The 20,953-nt window shown below is 39.0% G+C and overlaps 1 protein-coding gene across 1 annotated transcript; it reads left to right on the top strand.

Moving 5' to 3' along the window:
* Positions 1 to 679: 679 nt before the first annotated feature.
* On the top strand, positions 680 to 20,911 carry LIPM (lipase family member M). The gene is made up of 9 exons (XM_007179160.3): positions 680 to 826; positions 3,991 to 4,108; positions 11,785 to 11,983; positions 12,842 to 12,951; positions 13,876 to 14,012; positions 14,147 to 14,293; positions 15,605 to 15,676; positions 16,933 to 17,004; positions 20,666 to 20,911. Exons 1-9 carry the CDS (start codon positions 680 to 682, stop codon positions 20,909 to 20,911), a joined length of 1,248 nt encoding a protein of 415 aa, XP_007179222.3.
* Positions 20,912 to 20,953: the final 42 nt, after the last annotated feature.

Below are 20,953 nucleotides of genomic sequence, written 5' to 3'. Positions count from 1 at the left end.
TTACAAAACAGAAATAGAGTTACAATTTTCTACAGGTGTAGAAAATAAATTTATGGTTACCAGAGGGTAAAGGGGGGAGATAAATTGGAAGATTGGGATTGACGTATACACACTACTGTATATAAAATAGATAATTAATAATGACCTACTGTATAGCACAGGGAACTCTACTCAATACTCCATAATGGCCTATATGGGAAAAGAATCTAAAAAAGAGTGGATATATGTATATGTATAACAGATTCACTTCGCTGAACACCTGAAACTGACACCACATGGTAAATCAACTATACTCCAATAAAAAAAATTTTTTTTTAAAGAACTAGGAAAAAAAGAAAATGATGCTTCCTATGGTCCATATTACCTGATGATGAACAGGGATTTTATGAGTTGTATCATATCACATAACTCCAGGTTGCATCAAACAAAGTTCTTTCTACACACCAAGTTGTGTGAGAGAGTGGGAGGAGCCAGATAGTATTGGGACATCCTGGATGTTGTTTCCATTCTACTCTATATTCTTTTGTTCCTGTCAACCAGGCTTGTTTAAGTTGCTTCAGAATTCGGAGAAGAAATTACAGCTGGAAAATATATGAAAGAGTTTTTAAACCTACAGATTCTTCTGACTTTAGAATCAGTTGTTATATTACCAAGAACAGATAAATGCAGATGTTGGACCATGTCAAAAATCTTGTCAAGAGAGTGGATTGTTTCACACAGAAACGAGATGTGTCTTCTGATTCTGATGGCACATTTGTTCCAGAGAAATGTGAATTCAGGACATATGCCAACGAAAGCTGTGGACCCAGAGGCATTCATGAATATTGTAAGTTGGGATTTTCCATATTTGGGGGGAAACAAAGTACCTTACATGTTATTGTTTGTCTCTGTGTATTATCTGCATTATATATTATATTTACATGTGGTGGTGATTTCTGCTAGTAGAGCATAGTTGTAAATTAACATATTGTACTGGAAAGAACACTAAGTTGGGTGTGGGTAAACATGGGTTCCTCTTCAACAATTTCAGTAAATTTAGGCAAATGACTTAATCCCTTTGAGCTTCAAACACAGTTTAACTTTTTCTTGAATTCTTAGGTTCATTCCAGGAGCAGTTAAATCATTGCAGTATCTTGGGTCAAGCTCAGACCCATGATTATTTCCACATTGTCTGTGCTTTCTGTTCTTTTTCTACTTTTTCCAATATTAGAAAGATGTTAGACCTCCTCTCATACTCTCAGGACAGCCACTTCTAGTAACACCCTGTGCCGCCCAATCTATTTAATCCTAGTTTGAGCTGGTAACTCTGTGGATTAGAAATAAAAGGACCCCTATGAATGCTAGAGAGGTCCTCCTATGAGTAAACTTCATGAATGAAGTGAAATTTCTAGGTATCTCAGAGAATACTTTTTGGCTTACTTTCACATTCTTAGTTGAATTTTAACAATGTCCACCATATAGTAATACTTATCCCATAGCAGACATTGTGATGAAAGCTGTAGAGATACTGTTTGATTTTATCTCTTTTTTGTTTTTGATCATCTCAATAGGTCAGAAAAAGCTTTTGATTTTACCTTCACAGCCCTATGCCATAGATAGGGCCATCCTCATTTTTCCAGTCAAGGAACTGAGATTAAAGAGGTTAAACAACTCAAATCAGGCCACACCCCTGGTAGGCGGTAGAGCTAGAATTTAAATCCAGGCCTGCCAGAACACAAAGCTCATAATTGTGACAACTATGCAATAAACCCTCCCAGGGAAGGAGAGGCTACCTCCAGTTGAGGGAGATGATTGTGTGTAATGTTCATGCTCCATACATTTATCATAGATTTAACATGCTTTTATACAGATTTAAGACCCTTTTTACAGAAGCCTCCTTGAATGAATTCTAAAACTCTGACAAGCTATAGAAATATTCTGAATCTACATGAATGCCAAATATCAGGTTTCTTTTGACCATTCCAACTATTGACTGTCTTTTGATGGTTTGCCCAGATAGTTAGCAAATTGGTGTAGATCCTTAAGGGCCATCCTTCTGGCCCTGAGAAGTTCCCATACAAATTCCTCTAGGTCGTTAAGTGAAGGGGATCTCTTTAGTTGTAGGTAAAGCCAATCTCCCTGGGCCTCACCCACTGGGTGTGGCCAGCACCTACACACTGTTTGGGCTTCAGGAGCCCTAAGACTAAAATCCAGTGAATTGGACTCTGCTATTTAGCAGTCATGCATGGAGAGGCAAAGTAAGATAGAAAATTCTCGTAATCTCTCATATAAATTAAATGAAGTAGAATAAAAAGTGCTTCAGAGTCTGAATGGGTTTGACTCTGAGTACTAATTTATATGGATATAATTTATCCTGTATTTTGGTATACAGCTGTCCTCATTCAGGTATTTTTCTAGCTAGTGTTAGTTGAGCACCTATTAGGCCCCGATACTGTGTTATGCACTGAGGTTACAGAGAGATCTAAGCGCCCTGACTTCATGGAGTTTACAATCCAGCAGAGAAGACAGACACTCAATTCCTAATCACTCAAAACTAATCACAAGAGAAGAGAAATCAAAGAAGAAAACATAAAATAGGGGGACTTAGGGAATTTAGGAAAGTTTTTCTGAAGAAAGGTTTCTTAACCTGAATTCTGAAAGATGAATACGAATTACTTGAAAGGGAGGACAGGAGTGATTTTTAATTATAGTAGTAGCTAATGCTCATTGAGTCCCTACTATGTGCCAGCCAATCTTGTTAGTCTCATATGTGCATTATCTTTTTACATTCTTTGCAATAATCCCAAGGAGTATAAACCACTGGTATACCTAATTTACAGACGAATAAACTGAGGAATAGGGGCAAGTTAACTAAATTTCCTAAGATCACACAGTTAGTTTATGCATTAGTGTGAGAGCCAGGATTTAAAAACTCAAACAGTGGGACCCCAGGGCCTTTCTCTTAACTATCATGCCCTTTTGTCTTATATACTACACGGGGCATTTAGCTTTCTCCTCTCTTGTTCCTTTAAAAGCAGCAGCTAAGAGAAATAATTCCCTCCTTCTCTAATTAACTACAGTAGGCAGAAACTGAGGATACTGAGGAGATCGCAGCAGCTTTATATTTTACAAAGAGTTTCTATATGTAACAACTGTATTGAGTAGGGGTCCTTAACCAGGAGTCCATATATAGGGAAGAGGAAATCTGAAACCCCTGAAAGTATATGATGTGTCCATGTGTATATCCATTTTTATATTTTCCTCAAATTCACTGAGGGATCCTTAACCTAAAAGTGTTAAGAACTACAGTTAGCGTTCCATATCTGTGAATGCAGAACTCGCCAATACGGAGGACTGACATACTACCCCATTTTATGTAAGGGACTTGACCATCCTCAGATATTGGTATCTATGGGGTGTCTTGGAACCAATTCCTCGCAGATACTGAGGAACGACTGTACTGCTCTTGAGTCTGATTTTAAAGCTGTCCTGCCCCACTGGCTGCATTGGAATTCCCTGATCCCTAACCCAAAGTGGGCCCAGGAATATTTATGTTGAAGTGTCCCAGATGTTTCTGACACACACCCAGGTTTTGGAATCAGTGTTCTTTTCCAGTGGGTCTCAAATATTAGAGTGCATCAGAATTTTCTAAGGAGCTTGTTAAGACACAAATTGCTGGGCCCCAGCCCCAGAGTTCCCAATTCCATAGGTTTGAGTGGAGACTGATCATTTGCTATTGCTACCAAGTGCCCAAGTGATGCTATGCTCTTGGTCTAGAGCCCACACTTTAAGAACTACCCTTCTAGTTCGATCTCCACGTTAAAGATAAAGAAAATGAGCACTGGAGAGGGTTTGCTAATTTTTTTTTACGATAACATAATTAGCTAGTGAAAAGCAAGGAATTTCTTGTCTATCTCTTCCAGCATCAAGGAGTCTACTTTTTACCTTATAATCATTGAGAACATAACCATACAGAACTGAACTCAAAGAAAAATTGTGTTTTTTCCATAGAGTGAAATCATCCAACATAAAGGTTATCCCTGTGAGGAGTATGAAGTCCCAACAGAAGATGGGTATATCCTTTCTGTTAACAGGATTCCTCATGGCCTAGTGCAACTTAAGAAGACAGGTATGGTTCACCCTATGTTACCCCAACATAGCAATCCTTCCTACATTAAACACTTCCTTGTGATGTGAGTGTGTAGAGGGAGTCTGAGCTCTTGGTACAGACTGGACCCATTGTTCCAGCCAAAAGATGCCTTCAGCTACCTCACAATCCCCATCACCACTGCCCCATCCCCAATTATCTCAAATAAACATAGTGTTTGCTTTTCAAAAAACACCTTCAAGAAAAGTTCATTTCTTGATCCCTTCTAGTACTTAATTCATTCCCCAAAACCTTCCTATATAGATATTCTAGAATATCCACTGATGATCTCTTAAGCAGACGACGCCAACCCTTGCTCATGAAGAATGCAAACTCTGCCATGGCATCTGACCCCCACCCTAGCACACTCTATATTCCCCATCCAGACAGCCCTTTAAATATTTAAGACATTGCCCAGTTTTTCACTAAAGTCTTTTAAAAAATTGGGCACTATGTGTACATTTAAAATTTTTGGTACGTGTTTCCATATAATCCCTTTTTTTTCTGTATGGGATTTTTGGCTATTGTTGGCTTTTAAGAAATTCACCTTCATTACTATTAAAATGTAATAGTACACTATTGCCCATCCTTCATCTCTGTTTGGCTCTATTCCTTTTAATACTCTAGCTCTATGTTTATAGCAGCAACTACATTATCTGTCATGTGTACAGATAATGTAATTCCTTATTGTGTTCTTTCTGTATGCCAGGTACAATGCTAAGTGCTTTATTTGTGTTAGTCTCATATAAGTTTCACAATAATCCTGAGAAAGTGCCACTCACAGCAGTTAAGTAACTTGCCCAGAGAGTCTTTGCTAGTCCTTGCTAGTATGCTGCAAAATCTGCACTCAAATTAAGATTTGTCTGCCAGTGTAGCCCATGCTCTTACCTAGAACCAGAAAATGCTGGGGGAATGTTATTGAGCTTTGGTATAAAGAAGCTGCAGGGTTCTGTTTTATTCCAATTTATATTTGTGCAGCTTTTTGAAAACCAGCTTTTTTTACACCAGCTGAACAGCCGTGCCTTATATATGTCCAGCATGCCCTTATCTCAGTGCCTTTGAAGTTGCAGTTCTCCTTCTGGACCACTGTTTCATCAGATATCCATGCAGTTTGCCTTGGCCCCTTTTTCAGGCCTTCTCTTTCCCATTCTTCCTTCGATCACCCTATTCAAAATTGTAAGCCCTTGCCAGCTACTGAGATTTAGCCCCTAATCCTGCTTAATTTTCCTTATAGCACCACTGATATGATAGATATTTGCTTGTTTGTTTATTATCTGTCTCTCCCAACCAGAATGTAAACTCAGCAGGCACAGAAAATTTATCAATTTTGTTCAAGTCTATAAAAAGTACCTAAAAGAGTGCCAAGCACATGGCAGGTGCCAATAAATATATGTGGAATGAATGAATGAATTTTATATAAATAAATGTATAGCCTGGAGACACAGAGATAACTTTTTCACTAAGCTCCACAAATCGGGAGACTGTGGCAGTTCATAAGCTTAGGGGTCACCTGCAGCACCTATTCGTGGATGGAGTTTTGTTTTCTCACGTCCTGTTTATTTAGACTGTTCACTCATTGCCCAGGTGATTGGAGTTCAAGGTATCAGCCTTTAAGGTCCAGTCGGTGCAGAATACTCCCCTCTAGTGTCTGATGTTGTTCCTGCAGCTCCCGTTGGCCTCTTTAAGGAAGAAATCTCCCAGCCATGAAGGAAAAAAAGATTTCTAACCGTCTCTTCAAAAAGAGGGCCAATGTTTTCTTTTTTTGTGACATCTTTGTCTGGTTTTGGTATCAGGGTGATGGTGGCCTCGTAGAATGAGTGTGGGAGTGTTGCTCCCTCTGCTATATTTTGGAAGAGTTTGAGAAGGATAGGTGTTAGCTCTTCTCTAAATGTCTGATAGAAGTGGCCTGTGAAGCCATCTGGTCCTGGGCTTTTGTTTGTCGGAAGATTTTTAATCACACTTGCAATTTCAGTGCTTGTAATTGGTCTGTTCATATTTTCTAATTCTTCCTGATTCAGTCTTGCAAGGTTGCTCTTTTCTAAGAATTTGTCCATTTCTTCCAGGTTGTCCATTTTAGTGGCATATAGTTGCTTGTAGTAATCTCTCATGATCCTTTGTATTTCTGCAGTGTCAGTTGTTACTTCTCCTATTTCATTTCTAATTCTGTTGATTTGAGTCTTTTCCCTTTTTTTCTTGATGAGTCTGGCTAATGGTTTATCAATTTTGTTTATCTTCTCAGAGAACCAGCTTTCAGTTTTATTGATCTTTGTTATCATTTCTTTCATTTCTTTTTCATTTATTTCTGATCTGATTTTTATGATTTCTTTTCTTCTGCTAACTTGGGTTTTTTTTTTTTTTTTTGCTTTTCTTTCTCTAATTGCTTTAGGTATAAGGTTAGGTTGTTTATTTGAGATTTTTCTTGTTTCTTGAGGTAGGATTGTATTGCTATAAACTTCCCTCTTAGAACTGCTTTTGCTACATTCCATAGGTTTTGGGTCGTCGTGTTTCCATTGTCATCTGTTTCTAGGTATTTTTTGATTTCCTCTTTGATTTCTTCAGTGATCTCTTGGTTATTTAGTAGCATATTTTTTAGCCTCCATGTGTTTGTATTTTTTACAGTTTTTTTCCTGTAGTTGATATCTACTCTCATAGCATTGTGGTCAGAAAAGATACTTGATATGATTTCAATTTTCTTAAATTTACCAAGGCTTGATTTGTGACCCAAGGTATGATCTATCTTGGAGAATGTTCCATGAGCACTTAAGAAGAAAGTGTATTCTGTCGTTTTGGGATGGAATGTACTATAAATATCAATTAAGTCCACCTTGTTTAATGTGTCATTTAAAGCTTGTGTTTCCTTATTTATTTTCATTTTGCATGATCTGTCCATTGGTGAAAGTGAGGTGTTAAAGTCTCCTACTATGATTATGTTACTGTCAATTCCCCTTTTATGGCTGCTAGCATTTGCCTTATGTATTGAGGTGCTCCTATGTTGGGTGCATAAATATTTACAATTGTTATATCTTCTTCATGGATTGATCCCTTGATCATTATGTAGTGTCCTTCTTTGTCTCTTGTAATAGTCTTTATTTTAAAGTCTATTTCATCTGATATGGGAATTGCTACTCCAGCTTTCTACATGCCAATATCACTGAGGAACATAGATGCAAAAATCCTCAGCAAAATACTAGCAAACAGAATCCAACAGCACGTTAAAAGGATCGTACATCATGATCGAGTGGGGTTTATCCCAGGAATGCAAGGATTCTTCAATATATGCAAATCAATCAATGTGATACACCATATTAACAAAGTGAAGGATAAAAACCATATGATCATCTCAATAAATGCAGAAAAAGCTTTTGACAAAATTCAATACCCATTTATGATAAAAACTCTCCAGAAAGTAGGCATAGAGGGAACTTACCTCAACATAATAAAGGCCATATCTGACAAACCCACAGCCAACATCGTTCTCAGTGGTGAAAAACTGAAACCCTTTCCACTAAGATCAGGAACAAGACATAGCTGCCCACTCTCACCACTATTACTCAACATAGTTTTGGAAGTTTTAGCCACAGCAATCAGAGAATAAAAAGAAATAAAGGGAATCCAAACCGGAAAAGAAGAAGTAAAGCTGTCACTGTTGGCAGATGACATGATACTATATATAGAGAATCCTAAAGACTCTACCAGAAAACTACTAGACCTAATCAATGAATTTGGTAAAGTAGCAGGATACAAAATTAATGCAGAGAAATCTCTTGCATTCCTATACACTAATGATGAAAAATCTGAAAGAGAAATTAAGAAAACACTCCCATTTACCATTGCAACAAAAAGAATAAAATACCTAGGAATAAATCTACCTAAGGAGACAAAAGACCTGTATGCAGAGAACTATAAGACACTGATGAAAGAAATTAAAGAAGATAGAAACAGATGGAGAGATATACCATGTTCTTGGATTGGAAGAATCAACATTGTGAAAATGACTATACTAACCAAAGCAATCTACAGGTTCAACTCAATCCCTATCAAACTACCAATGGCATTTTTCACAGAACTAGAACAAAAAATTTCACAATTTGTATGGAAACACAAAAGACCCTGAATAGCCAAAGCAATCAAGAAAGAAAAACAGAGCTGGAGGAATCAGGCTCCCTGACTTCAGACAATACTGCGAAGCTACAGTAATCAAGACAGTATGGTACTGGTACAAAAACAGAAATACAGATCAGTGGAACAGGATAGAAAGCCCAGAGAAAATCCCACGTATATATGGTCACCTTATCTTTGATAAAGGAGGCAAAAATATACACTGGAGAAAAGTCAGCCACTTCAGTAAGTGGTGCTGGAAAAACTGGACAGCTACATGTAAAAGAATGAAATTAGAACACTCCTTAACACCATACACAAAAATAAACTCAAAATGGATTGAATGTAAGGCAATTATACTTCAATAAAGATGTTTAAAAAAAAAAAATGGATTGAAGACCTAAATGTAAGGCCAGACACTATAAAACTCTTAGAGGAAAACATAGGCAGAACACTCTATGACATAAATCACAGCAAGATCCTTTTTGTCCCACCTCCTAGAGAAATGGAAATAAAAACAAAAATAAACAAATGGGACCTAATGAAACTTAAAAGCTTTTGCACAGCAAAGGAAACCATAAACAAGATGAAAAAAAAACCCCTCAGAATGAGAGAAAATATTTGCAAACGAAGCAACTGACAAAAGATTAATCTCCAAAATATACAAGCAGCTCATGCAGCTCCATATCAAAAAACAAACAACCCAATCCAAAAATGGGCAGAAGACCTAAATAGACATTTCTCCAAAGAAGACATACGGATGGCCAACAAATACATGAAAAGATGCTCAACATCACTAATCATTAGAGAAATGCAAATCAAAACTACAATGAGGTATCACCTCACACAGGTCAGAATGGCCATCATCAAAAAATCTACAAACAATAAATGCTGGAGAGGGTGTGGAGAAAAGGGAACCCTCTTGCACTGTTGGTGGGAATGTAAATTGATACAGCCACTATGGAGAACAGTATGGAGGTTCCTTAAAAAACTAAAAATAGAACTACCATACGACCCAGCAATCCCACTACTGGGCATATACCCTGAGAAAACCATAATTCAAAAAGAGTCATGTACCACAGTGTTCATTGCAGCACTATTTACAATAGCCAGGACATGGAAGCAACCTAAGTGTCCACCAACAGATGCATGGATAAAGAAGATGCGGCACATACATACAATGGAATATTACTCAGCCATAAAAAGAAATGAACTTGAGTTATATGTAGTGAGGTGGATGGACCTAGAGACTGTCATACAGAGTGAAGTAAGTCAGAAAGAGAAAAACAAATACCGTATGCTAACACATATATATGGAATGAAAAAAAAAATGGTTCTGAAGAACCTAGGTGCAGGACAGGAACAAAGACACAGATGTAGAGAATGGACTTGAGGACACGGGGAGGGGCAAGGGTAAGCTGGGACGAAGTGAGAGAGTGGCATGGACATATATACACTACCAAATGTAAAACAGATAGCTAGTGGGAAGCAGCCACATAGCACAGGGAGATCAGCTGGGTGCTTTGTGACCACCTAGAAGGGTGGGATAGGGAGGGAGAGAGGGAGACGCAAGAGGGAGGGGATATGGAGATATATGTATACGTATAGCTGATTCACTCTGTTATACAACAGGAACTAACACAACATTGTAAAGCAATTTTACTCCAGTAAAGATGTTAAAAAAAAAGGAGGGCCAGTGAAATTCATCCTGAAAACAACTGAAAGATGTCTATAAGCTTGTGACAAAAGACTTTTTAAGTACTTCCCTGGTGGCGCAGTGGTTAAGAATCCGCCTGCCAATGCAGGGGACATGGGTTTGAGCCCTGGTCCTGGAAGATCCCACATGCCGCGGAGCAAATAAGCCCATGCACCACAACTACTGAAGCCCTCGCGCCTAGAGCCCGTGCTCTGCAACAAGAGAAGCCACCACAGTTTGAAGCCTGCGCACCGCAACGAAGAGTAGGCCCCACTCGCTGCAACTAGAGAAAGCCCGCCTGCGGCAACGAAGACTCAACACAGCCAAAAACAAAATAAATAAAATAAATAAATTTTTTTTAAAAAAAGACTTTTTAAACTTTTATTTTTTTTTATTTTTTAAAGGAATTCCTTTATTTTTATTATTTATTTATTTATTTATTTATTTTAGGCTGTGTTGGGTCTTCATTTCTGTGCGAGGGCTTTCTCCAGCTGCGGCAAGCGGGGGCCACTCTTCATCGCTGTGCGCGGGCCCCGCACCATCGTGGCCTCTCTTGCTGTGGAGCACAAGCTCCAGACACGCAGGCTCAGTAGTTGTGGCTCACGGGCCCAGTTGCTCCGCGGCATGTGGGATCTTCCCAGACCAGGGCTCGAACCCGCGTCCCCTGCATCGGCAGGCAGACTCCCAACCACTGCACCACCAGGGAAGCCCCTAAACTTTTATTTTATCAGGTTGGCTTGTGGGTCCTTTTCACATGAGGGCCCATAATCATCAAACCATTACATATATATATATATATATATATATATATATATATATATATATACACATACACATACATATATATATGTATACACACACACATATATATGTATATATGGTAATATTAATATATATGCACATATATGTATATATGTGGTAATATATATACACACATATATACACATATACGTGTATATTTGGCAATATTAATAATTATATATAATATATGTTTATTTATTATTAATATAGCAAATATATAATATATTAAATATATTTGTATATATATGTATTTTTATAAGTGTGTATATATGTGTGTATATTAACAGTATGTCAATAATTATATATACTCTATAATACTATATAATATTATATATTAATTTTATATTGTATATTAATTTTATGTTAATAGAAATGTTATATAGTATACATTATTTATAGTATAACATTAATATATACACATATTCATGTATAATTCTATAATATATAAATAATATACTAATATATAATAACAATTTCTTTTTATTAATATATAGTAGCTATGATTATTATATATAATTATCTTAATCATTATACTATACTACCTCCTGGGGCACGTCCAATTTTCTCTGATCCCAGACAAGTCTAGTAATAATAATAACTACACAAAAGCAACAACAGAGGCCAAACTTTATTGATTCTTTCTCTGTGCCAGGCATTGTGGCATCTGCTTCTTTTATTTTTGAATTTTATTATTTTTTATACAGCAGGTTCTTATTACTTATCTATCTTATACATGTTAGTGTATATACATCAATCCCAATCTCCCAATTCATCCCACCACGACCACCACCACCACTCCCACCCCCACTTTCCCCCTTGGTGTCCATAAGTTGTGCTTTCTGCTTCTTGTGTACTATTTTATTTAATCATAACAAAAATACTATTTTTTTCACGAGGCAATCAAGGCACAGAAAGGTTAAGTAACTGGCCAAGATAATCAAGCTAGCAAGCAGCTGAATCAAGATTTGAACACAGGTTTGTCTAACTTGAAATCTTTCGCACATTAAGGGATAACGAGAAAGGTGCAGAATATTTCATGCTGTTGAAATTCACTTCTTTGTAGGTCCCAGGCCTGTGGTGTTACTGCAGCATGGCCTGCTTGGAGATGCTAGCAACTGGATTTCCAACCTGCCCAACAACAGCCTGGGCTTCATTCTGGCAGATGCGGGTTTTGATGTGTGGCTGGGGAACAGCAGGGGAAACACCTGGTCTCAGAAACACAAGACCCTCTCCATAGACCAAGATGAGTTCTGGGCTTTCAGGTATATGAAAATCTTGAGAGTGGAGGTGGACTCGGATGGCTTTGGGAGAACTGAGTAAAGAATTATGGCTTCTGGTATGTAGGTAATTTACTTTGGTTGGCTCATCAATATCCCAACATAATATCTCCCAATTGGCTTAACTGACTAGTGATTCTTTGGATTATGTAAATTGGGTTCCCCAAGTAGAAGGTTAGTCTGGTGAATGGGATGAGAATGGTGGTTAGTGTTAGGTGATTGAGACCGGAATGGGACAAGTGTAGGTTCCTCTCCTTTTAGATGAATATCCTGGGACTAACTCTTCCCTGAGTGATGACAAGGACTAGTACCCCCAGAAGAAGATGAGGCCAGGCAGTATTAAAAATATACGGGGAACTAATAAGCCTTAGGGACCATCCATTTGATTAACACATCTCTCACATTCTTACAAAAGTTTTTTAGTCTTTTTATTTAAATTACCTATTGATATTCAACTTTCTCTTTATCCATTTCACCAGAGAAAGGACCTTGCAGCATCTTTAATACTTTTCATATAAAGAATCTGAATGGCCCTGTGCTGTTCTGCTAATAGAATAAGAGGACACCTCCACCAGCAGGTGGAGCTTGTGCTAACTAAATGTTCATTAAGATGTTTATGTCTCTATGATAATATCTAGAGAAAACAGCAGTTTGCTAACAGCCTGTGACCCCAGAGGCACCCATGCATCACAGGTTTGAAACAAGTCCATTCTGAGTGTTGTAAGGGGCACAGTAACAAGCTGATGGGGTCAACAATTCAAGGCGTTGTTTGTAAACCATGGGGGCTGCTTTTGTTTGTTCTGATTATAATTTTTGATATAACTTTGTCTTTTCCCCTTGTAGTTATGATGAGATGGCTAGGTTTGACCTTCCGGCAGTCATAAACTTTATTTTGCAGAAAACGGGCCAGGAAAAGATCTATTATATCGGCTATTCACAGGGTACCACCATGGGTAGGTTCCAAAAAAATCGGGTTTGTATACTCAGAAGAAATGTGAGCAAATGACGCACAGCCAGGCCTGGGATCAGGCATCGCACGCTTCTCTCTGATCTGGCCTTATCTGCTTCAGGGCCACGGGATTCTAGTTTCTCTCTGCCCACCCTTCTCCTCCACAACCTGCAAATATCAGCTTAAACAGAGAGTATACAGGCTCTTTTGAAATAGACCCATAGTATTTCAAATATAGTGACCATGCCCCGGCTGTATATGATAGCCTTTTCCTCCCAAAGGCTCCAAAGAGATTGTCCCTTTGTAATTGGGAGAATTAATCTCTACTTTACAGGTATAGAAACCTACACCTAGACTTAACCGGTGTCCCGTACCTGGTCTATGGCAGAAATAAGAGTTGGACTCCAGTTCACTAGACAACTTGTCTACTAGATTATGTTCCAATTTGGGTTCCAGAAAAGTTAGAGATCCAGGAGAACAAGCAAAACTCTGCTATCTCAACACCCATTATGTTACAGAACATGCTTCTTATCAATAAACAAGACAATTTCTTTAACTCTCGCTTTCTCTCACTGTAAAGATTTATTAAAAATACCCCCAAGAATCTGAGAATAAAACAAGAACCATGAAAGTCTCCTGCAAAGTGTCTAACATATAGTTACCTCTCAAAGTCCATGTTATTGGACTCAATAATTTAATTTAATAATTCACTGAGAACCTAGTACTGGGCAACAAGTATCTAAATGTCAGAGGGAACACAGAGCAGTTGTCGCTGCTGTTGTTTTTCCCTGTCAAGGAGCTTATAATTTCACAAGAGAGTTAAAACACAGTCACGTGTAATTGCTGAAATATCTTGATAAAAGTAAAATAAGCACTTTATTAGTTCTAGGATATTCAATATCCATGCTGACATATTTCTCTATTGCAGGCTTTATTGCATTTTCCACCATGCCAGAGCTGGCTCAGAAAATAAGAATGTATTTTGCTTTAGCACCCATAGCTACTGTTAAACATGCAAAAAGCCCTGGGACCAAATTTTTGTTGCTGCCAGATGTGATGATCAAGGTGTGTGACTCCTCAGAAAATTCCTTGTCTAGGCACAAGAGTTTTCCAGCCCATTTGCTAAGACATACACTTTTACGTTAGAGACACTTCTTTTGACTGTAATGTAATGACTATTCCATTTCATATTTTTACAGGGATTGTTTGGTAAAAAAGAATTTCTCTACCAGACCAGATTTCTCAGACAATTTGTAATTTACCTTTGCGGCCAGGTGATTATTGATCAGATTTGTAGCCACGTCATGTTGCTCCTGGGAGGATTTAACACGAACAACATGAACATGGTAAGTGGGAGCCTAGTAAATTCTCAGTGTCCCAAAGCAAAGTGAGGAGTTATTAGTCTCACTCCTTGAGGGTGAGCTAATGCCAGGGAAGACTTAGAGAAATGATACTCCAAGAAACTCCGTTTTCTTCAAATCGTAATAATATGCGGAAAACGCTTCAACATGGTCTGAGTCAAGGTTAACACAAAGGTGTGACTACACGTTAACTTCATAGATTAAAGATCGAAGAGGTCTGAAAGCAGCTTTACTACAGTGAATCAACAGATGCAAAAAAAAATATGACTAGAAACCAGAAGTCAAAAGAGAAAACTGCCACGCGTCACCTACTTCTTCTTTCTACTCGGGTGCTTCCGGTTTGTAGCTTAAGTCCTGTGATAGGCTGTCTGGGAGTTTCAGTTTGGCTAAGGCATAGCTACGACTTGGTGAGTGTGACAGTGGGTTCCCCAGGAAGCAAACTGTGAGATGGAGATTCGTGTGCAGAATGATTTGGGGTTAGGCCCTTGGGATAACATCTAGAGAAGAGAAGGAAACAGGATTTGGTGGATAAAAAAAAAGTCCAGCTGTGATGCAGTCCCAGTGGGAAACTCAGTTGATCCTCTAGGGATCTGTGAAGATGGGATGACCCTTCAGAATTGTCCCAAGTTAGTGTCAGAGGGCTGGGTCTTTATACCCCCACATCAACTAGTCATTTAATGCAGACGATACCAGTAATCGGGAGACATTGGGCAGGGCAGTTCTCTGCAGAGGGAAGAATACCCCAAGGACACCAGACAGCGAGGGGGCTATCTGCCAACAGCTGGAAGAGCATGTTTGTAATTCCTGAGGATTTTTTTTCCTTTTTTAATTAATGATACGATTAATAGCTACCTTTTGATAAGCATTTTATTATATGCCAGGCTGTTAGTCCCTGTAACAACCCTATGACACAGGTATTATCAATATTCCCACTTTATAGATTAGACTTAGTGGATTAAGTAATGTTCCCAATTTCACCTAAAAATTATATAGCAGAGGTGAGATTTGAATACAGGCCCAGTTCCTGAGCCTTCATCTTTAATTACTGTAGGAAAGTTTTTTAAAAGGTGAAGTCAAGATGTCTAATGAAAAGCTTTTCTCTGATGAAGAATATAGGATACGTTTAGTGGCATTTTTTTACTTATGTGCATGTGTATATTCCTGTTTCATAGATAACTGCTGATACTTTAATGATGTTCCCATTTCTTAGTCTGATAGCCTGGAGATGTGGTCTTGACAAGGTGCACATCTTGTGAGTTTTTCCACATCCCACTAACTACTCATGCTTTATTACAGAGCCGAGCAAATGTATATGTCGCTCACACGCTTGCTGGAACATCTGTGCAAAACATCCTGCACTGGAGCCAGGTAAGGATGCTGAATTTGTAGTCTTTGTTAAGGGTCTTTGTGCAGTTTGCGGAATAGTTAAAGGATGCCCTTTGGACAGCCCAGGGGTTATTTCACATTTATTCCAAGATGACTCGTGATTCTGTCAACGTTTTTTCAACTGTGAGCTTGATCTAGAACACTGAAACTTTTCAGGATATGGGAGGAAAGGATTGGCCCTAGGACATCTTTAGTGGACCTTAAAAGTGTGAATTCAGATGGTTCAAGTGAGACCTTTCTCAGTCTCTAGCCATCTCAATGATGAGGCTGGAGATCACGTTTCCACATTCTCCTTTCGGCTCTTCCAGCAAGTCAGTGTGGTCAAGTAGTCATAAAAATGCAAATGTGGACCTAATTACCCAAGGAGATTTTTACAGGAGTCCTTTGTGCCGCAGACTTCACCTGAGGTCACAGGAGGGAATGTCCTGATTACCAGTCACAGGAACTGTCTCTAGGCGCTGTGTGGTGGGTTCCTTCAGAATTAGTTCAAGGACAATGTGACTGCTAATTATTCTTTTACATGTGATGAAACACTGAACCTAATATTGCTTATTATAGATGATACTATAGAGTGACCCCGATTGGCTGTGGAAATAAGAATGTACATAGGACAGAGAGCTAAGCATCACTAACCTTAGATTCTTACCTACTAAAAATACAACTTTGTTAAAAAAAAGTGGGAGACTTTTAACTCGAGCAAAAAGTTTTAATAGTGATGATGACACCTATGAATCCTAAATATTGGTCCTATCTGTTTTTCTAACAACTTAGAACCTAGTCAAATTTTTCTTCAAATGTCATTGTTATGTTTTAGTATGTGTGTGAGAGAGAGAGAGAGATTTTATAATCAAAACCAAAGAAGAATTCTACACTGGATTAAATGTTGGTCAACTTCTCCCAGAATCACCACGTTGCACAACTCTAGGGGTTGCTCTCCCATTGTAGCCTACAGAGTTGTGCAGGATATCCCCCAACATAGACTACAATGGGGATACACTTTTTAGAGTTGTATAATATGGTGGTCAAGTATTTCTATAGCACATTTTTCTCCCTGAAAGAACCTTATTCTTGCCTTTACACTCTCCCGAAGATTATCCTAAAGTGGAACCGTAGAGCAGCCTCAGCCTTTGTTCTCTGCTTCCCTCACAATTGCAGACTTGGTAGCACATTTTCACCCCTCCTCCCACCGTTATCCCATGACACATTTGAATGCCATGTAAATTTTTGTTTCCTTTTAGGCAGTGAATTCTGGGGAACTTCAGGCATTTGACTGGGGCAGTGAGACCCAGAATCTGGAAAAAGGAAATCAGGTAACAAAAGCAAATACCATCTGCTGAAAATATACCCTTTTGAAATGTGTGAGAGGGAAGTTATACTGGCAGTTTATTCTAGAAATGGGAGTAAAATACAAGAATTCAAGTAGAATGGAATACTACTCAGGCATAAAAAAGAATGAAACAATGCCATTTGCAGCATCATGGATGGACACAGAGATTATTATACTAAGTGAAGTACATCAGAAAGAGAAAGGCAAACACCATATGATGTCACTTATATGTGGACTCTAAAATATGACACAGATGAACTTATCTATGAAACAGACTCACAGACACAGAGAACAGACTTGTGGTTGCCAAGGTGGGAAGGGGATGGGGGGAGGGATAGACTGGGAGTTTGAGATTAGCAGATACAAACTATTATATATAGCATGGATAAACAACAATGTGTCCTACTATACAGCACAGGGAATACAATGGAAAAGAATATGAAAAAGAAAGAATTCAAGTAAAAATAATTAGTTCTGGTTCAACTTCATTTGAAAATGGAAAAGTTCAAAGCTTAGCCAAGAGACTTTTTTTTTTTTTTTTTTGGTTGTGTTGGGTCTTCGTTGCTCCTCGAGGGCTTTCTCTAGTTGAGATGAGCAGGGGCTACTCTTTGTTATGGTGCGTGGGCTTCTCACTGAGGTGGCTTCTCTTGTTGCAGAGCACGGGCTCTAGGTGAGCAGGCTCAGTAGTTGTGGTGCACGGGCTCAGTAGTTGTGGCACGTGGGCTCAGTAGTTGTGGCTCGCAGGCTCTAGAGCACAGGCTCAGTAGTTGTGGTGCACAGGCTTAGTTGCTCCGCAGCATTTGGGTCTTCCCAGACCAGGGCTTGAACCTGTGTCCCCTTCATTAGCAGGTGGATTCCCTGCTAATGAGACGCCAGGGAAGCCCAGCCAAGAGACTTTCAAGGGTTAAAGAGAACCACTTTTATAATGCAGTAGGAGAACTTTTTTGATGAGGCTGCCTCCATAAACAAGGCACGGGGCTTCTTAGGAGCAAGATGGGTAGACTTAGTGAAGGGAAGGGTGTAGTCCGTGGTGGCTGCTAGAGGATCTTTCAAGATTAAAAACAACAACAACAACAGAAGAAAACCACAAATGAGGATGGCAGGGGTGAGGTTGGTTCATGGTACAGTAAAAAGAGTATTAATGACAAGTGAGAATTACTGTATTAGTTTTGTCTCTGCACTACAGATTTGTGTGATCATGGCTAGGCTGCTTTGATTCTTCAGGCCTCAATCTCTTTCTCTTTAAAATAAAAATTTTTGGACTAGATAACATGTAAGAGTTCTCCCTGGTCACACTTTTAATGAATCTGTAATTTGCAAGTGAAAAATATAAAAAAATATTACCCAAGAAAATCTGTGTGTGTAATCAATGTTATGGAATAAAATTTAAAATAAAAGTTATGGAGAATTAGAAATGAGTACTAAACTTTTCTAAGCATAAAACCTTCACTGAAGATTATTGGTTAGCTTGTGTGAGAATGTAAGCAAATATTGACCACACACATAAAGCTGGAGGGAGCAGAATACACACGCAGGCTAATCTTTGAGAGTCTCATATCACACTTAACATCCACTTCTGTAGATATACTTCTGTATATCTAGATATAAAAGTCTTGGAAATTGGACAGACCACTGTCGTGCCTCTGAATAGCAAACTCTCAATCACAGGTACCAGCTACATTTTTAAGATCCTTCTTCATTGTTCCCTAAAATATATCTTTAGAGAAAGCATCCCAGTTCCAAGATAAGATTTAATTTATCAACATTTAAGGTCATGAGTTAGAGAGAATGTGACTTGTGCAGAGCAGGTTCCAGAAAATGGTCATGGAAAGAAAGAGAAAACACACATGCAAAAAGGTGTCATAGACTCACAGAGCCTTAGAGCCAGACCTGACTTTCAGTTCAGTCTTTTCACCTGTTAGATGAGAAAAACATATTACAGGCTCCAGAGAATATTCCAACCTTTCATATCTAAGTGACTCTATAAAAGAAAGGTCTGACCACCAAATTCCAGTATACGTGTGTGGAGGGGAGTTTCTCCACATGAACAAACAATGCTCCAACACCAGGTGGGTGACAGAGTTTAACTCAATTCTGACACTGTCTACCCAGCGATAACATCAGATTCCACAGGTTGAGGGCTCGGTCCCACAAGACTATCCTCCAGTTCGGATGCCAGTTGCAAGCCCAGGTTGTCACCTGTGTGTCTGACCTGCTGGCTATAATTCAGAGGTTCCCATGACCCCCTTCTCAGGCTGAGGTTTGATTAATTTGCTAGATTGACTCATAGAACTCAGAGAAACACTTTACTTACTAGATTATTGGTTTATTATAAAAGGATATAACTCAGGAACAGCCAGATAGAAGAGATGCACTGAGCAAGGGAAGGGGAGCAGAGCTTCCATGTCTTCTCCATGGGGCCACTCTCCCCACATTTTCATGTGTTCACCAACCTGGAGGCTCTGAACCCTGTCCTTTTGGGGTTTTGTGGAGGCTTCCTTACAGAGGTCCAATTGATTAAATCATTGGCCACTGGCGACTGAACTCAATCTCCAGCCCATCTCCCCTCTCCAGAGGTCATGAATGGGACTGAAATTTCCAACTCTCTAATCACTTGCTTGGCTCCACTTCTGGAGCTCAGCCCCCATCCTGTTCAAAAAATCACCTCATTAACATCACAAAACACACCTTTATGGCTCCTGTCACTTAGGAAACTCCAAGGGTTATTAGGAGCTCTGTACCACAAATGTGGATGAAGACCACATACATATGTCTTATTGTAACTCACAGTATCAGATGCTATAACTTCAAATTCTTAAAAGCCACAAAGAGAAACAAGGACTGCCGGGATTGGAACCCCGGCTCCTGGGTGGATTTTCTGAGTGAGAAGCGGACCTTGACATGTCTGTTGAAAGTTCTGAGTGTTGGTTAACCTCAAGGGCTCTCAGTCAGCCAGCTTGATCTAGCAGATCTGTTTGAATAGGGAAGTTCTCAAGAATTAGGAATCCTAGATAACCTTCTTTGGGTGATGTGGGACTGGACCCGGAATCTAATTTTTATCTCCTCTTGGTCCAACTCCCTGAGTTCCAGTGCCATTGACTTCCCCATGTTTCTGGAGACACAGTCAAGCTGGGCGTGCCCCAAGGGCTTCCTGTTAGGACAGAAAACCCCTGTGAACACCCAAGTCCTTTTCAGTAGGTTCCATCCTCTTGTCTTTCTCTGTAGAGTATCTCCAAATCTGGCCTCATGAAACTTTGTGAAATTATCCTTGAAAAAGATAGGAGCGTTAACTTTTAAAAGGCACTTTGTGTGTTAAATATTTATTAATAGGAAGGAAAAGAATTGAACATGTAATGCCTAAAGTGCTAGGCAATTGAGATGTTTTCTCATTTAATCTAGTAAATTATTTCAGATATCATCCCCATTTCGCAGATGAGGAAACTGAGGTTCAGTGAGGCTAAGTCATTTTTTTACCTTCAAGTAGGGGCTGGAGCAGAAACTCTTAATGCAGTTCTATATTGTTTTAGTGCCCATGCACCTTTCATTACAACACAAGGCATATTTACTGTGTTTATTAGAAAAGTAAATTATGAGTCTGGAAGTCCAAATGTTACCTACAGTTAAAAACTATTCCTTTTCTCTAGCCAGCTCCTGTAAGGTACAAAGTTAGAGACATGACGGTCCCTACAGCAATGTGGACTGGGGGTCAGGACTGGCTTTCAAATCCAGAAGACGTGAGAATACTGCTCTCCGAGGTGACCAACATCATCTACCATAAGAACATTCCTGAATGGGCTCACGTGGATTTCATCTGGGGTCTGGATGCTCCTCACCGTATGTACAATGAAATAATACATCTGATGAAGCAGGAAGAGACCAGCATTTCCTAGGGAACTGTCAGTATCAGATTGTGAAGCATCTGGTAATGACAA

This window comes from Balaenoptera acutorostrata, chromosome 16 (assembly GCF_949987535.1).
Source record: "Balaenoptera acutorostrata chromosome 16, mBalAcu1.1, whole genome shotgun sequence".
Classification (NCBI taxonomy): domain Eukaryota; kingdom Metazoa; phylum Chordata; class Mammalia; order Artiodactyla; family Balaenopteridae; genus Balaenoptera; species Balaenoptera acutorostrata.
The sequence above is the reverse complement of the archived record's forward strand: the minus strand, read 5'-3'. Positions and strand labels throughout refer to the sequence as shown.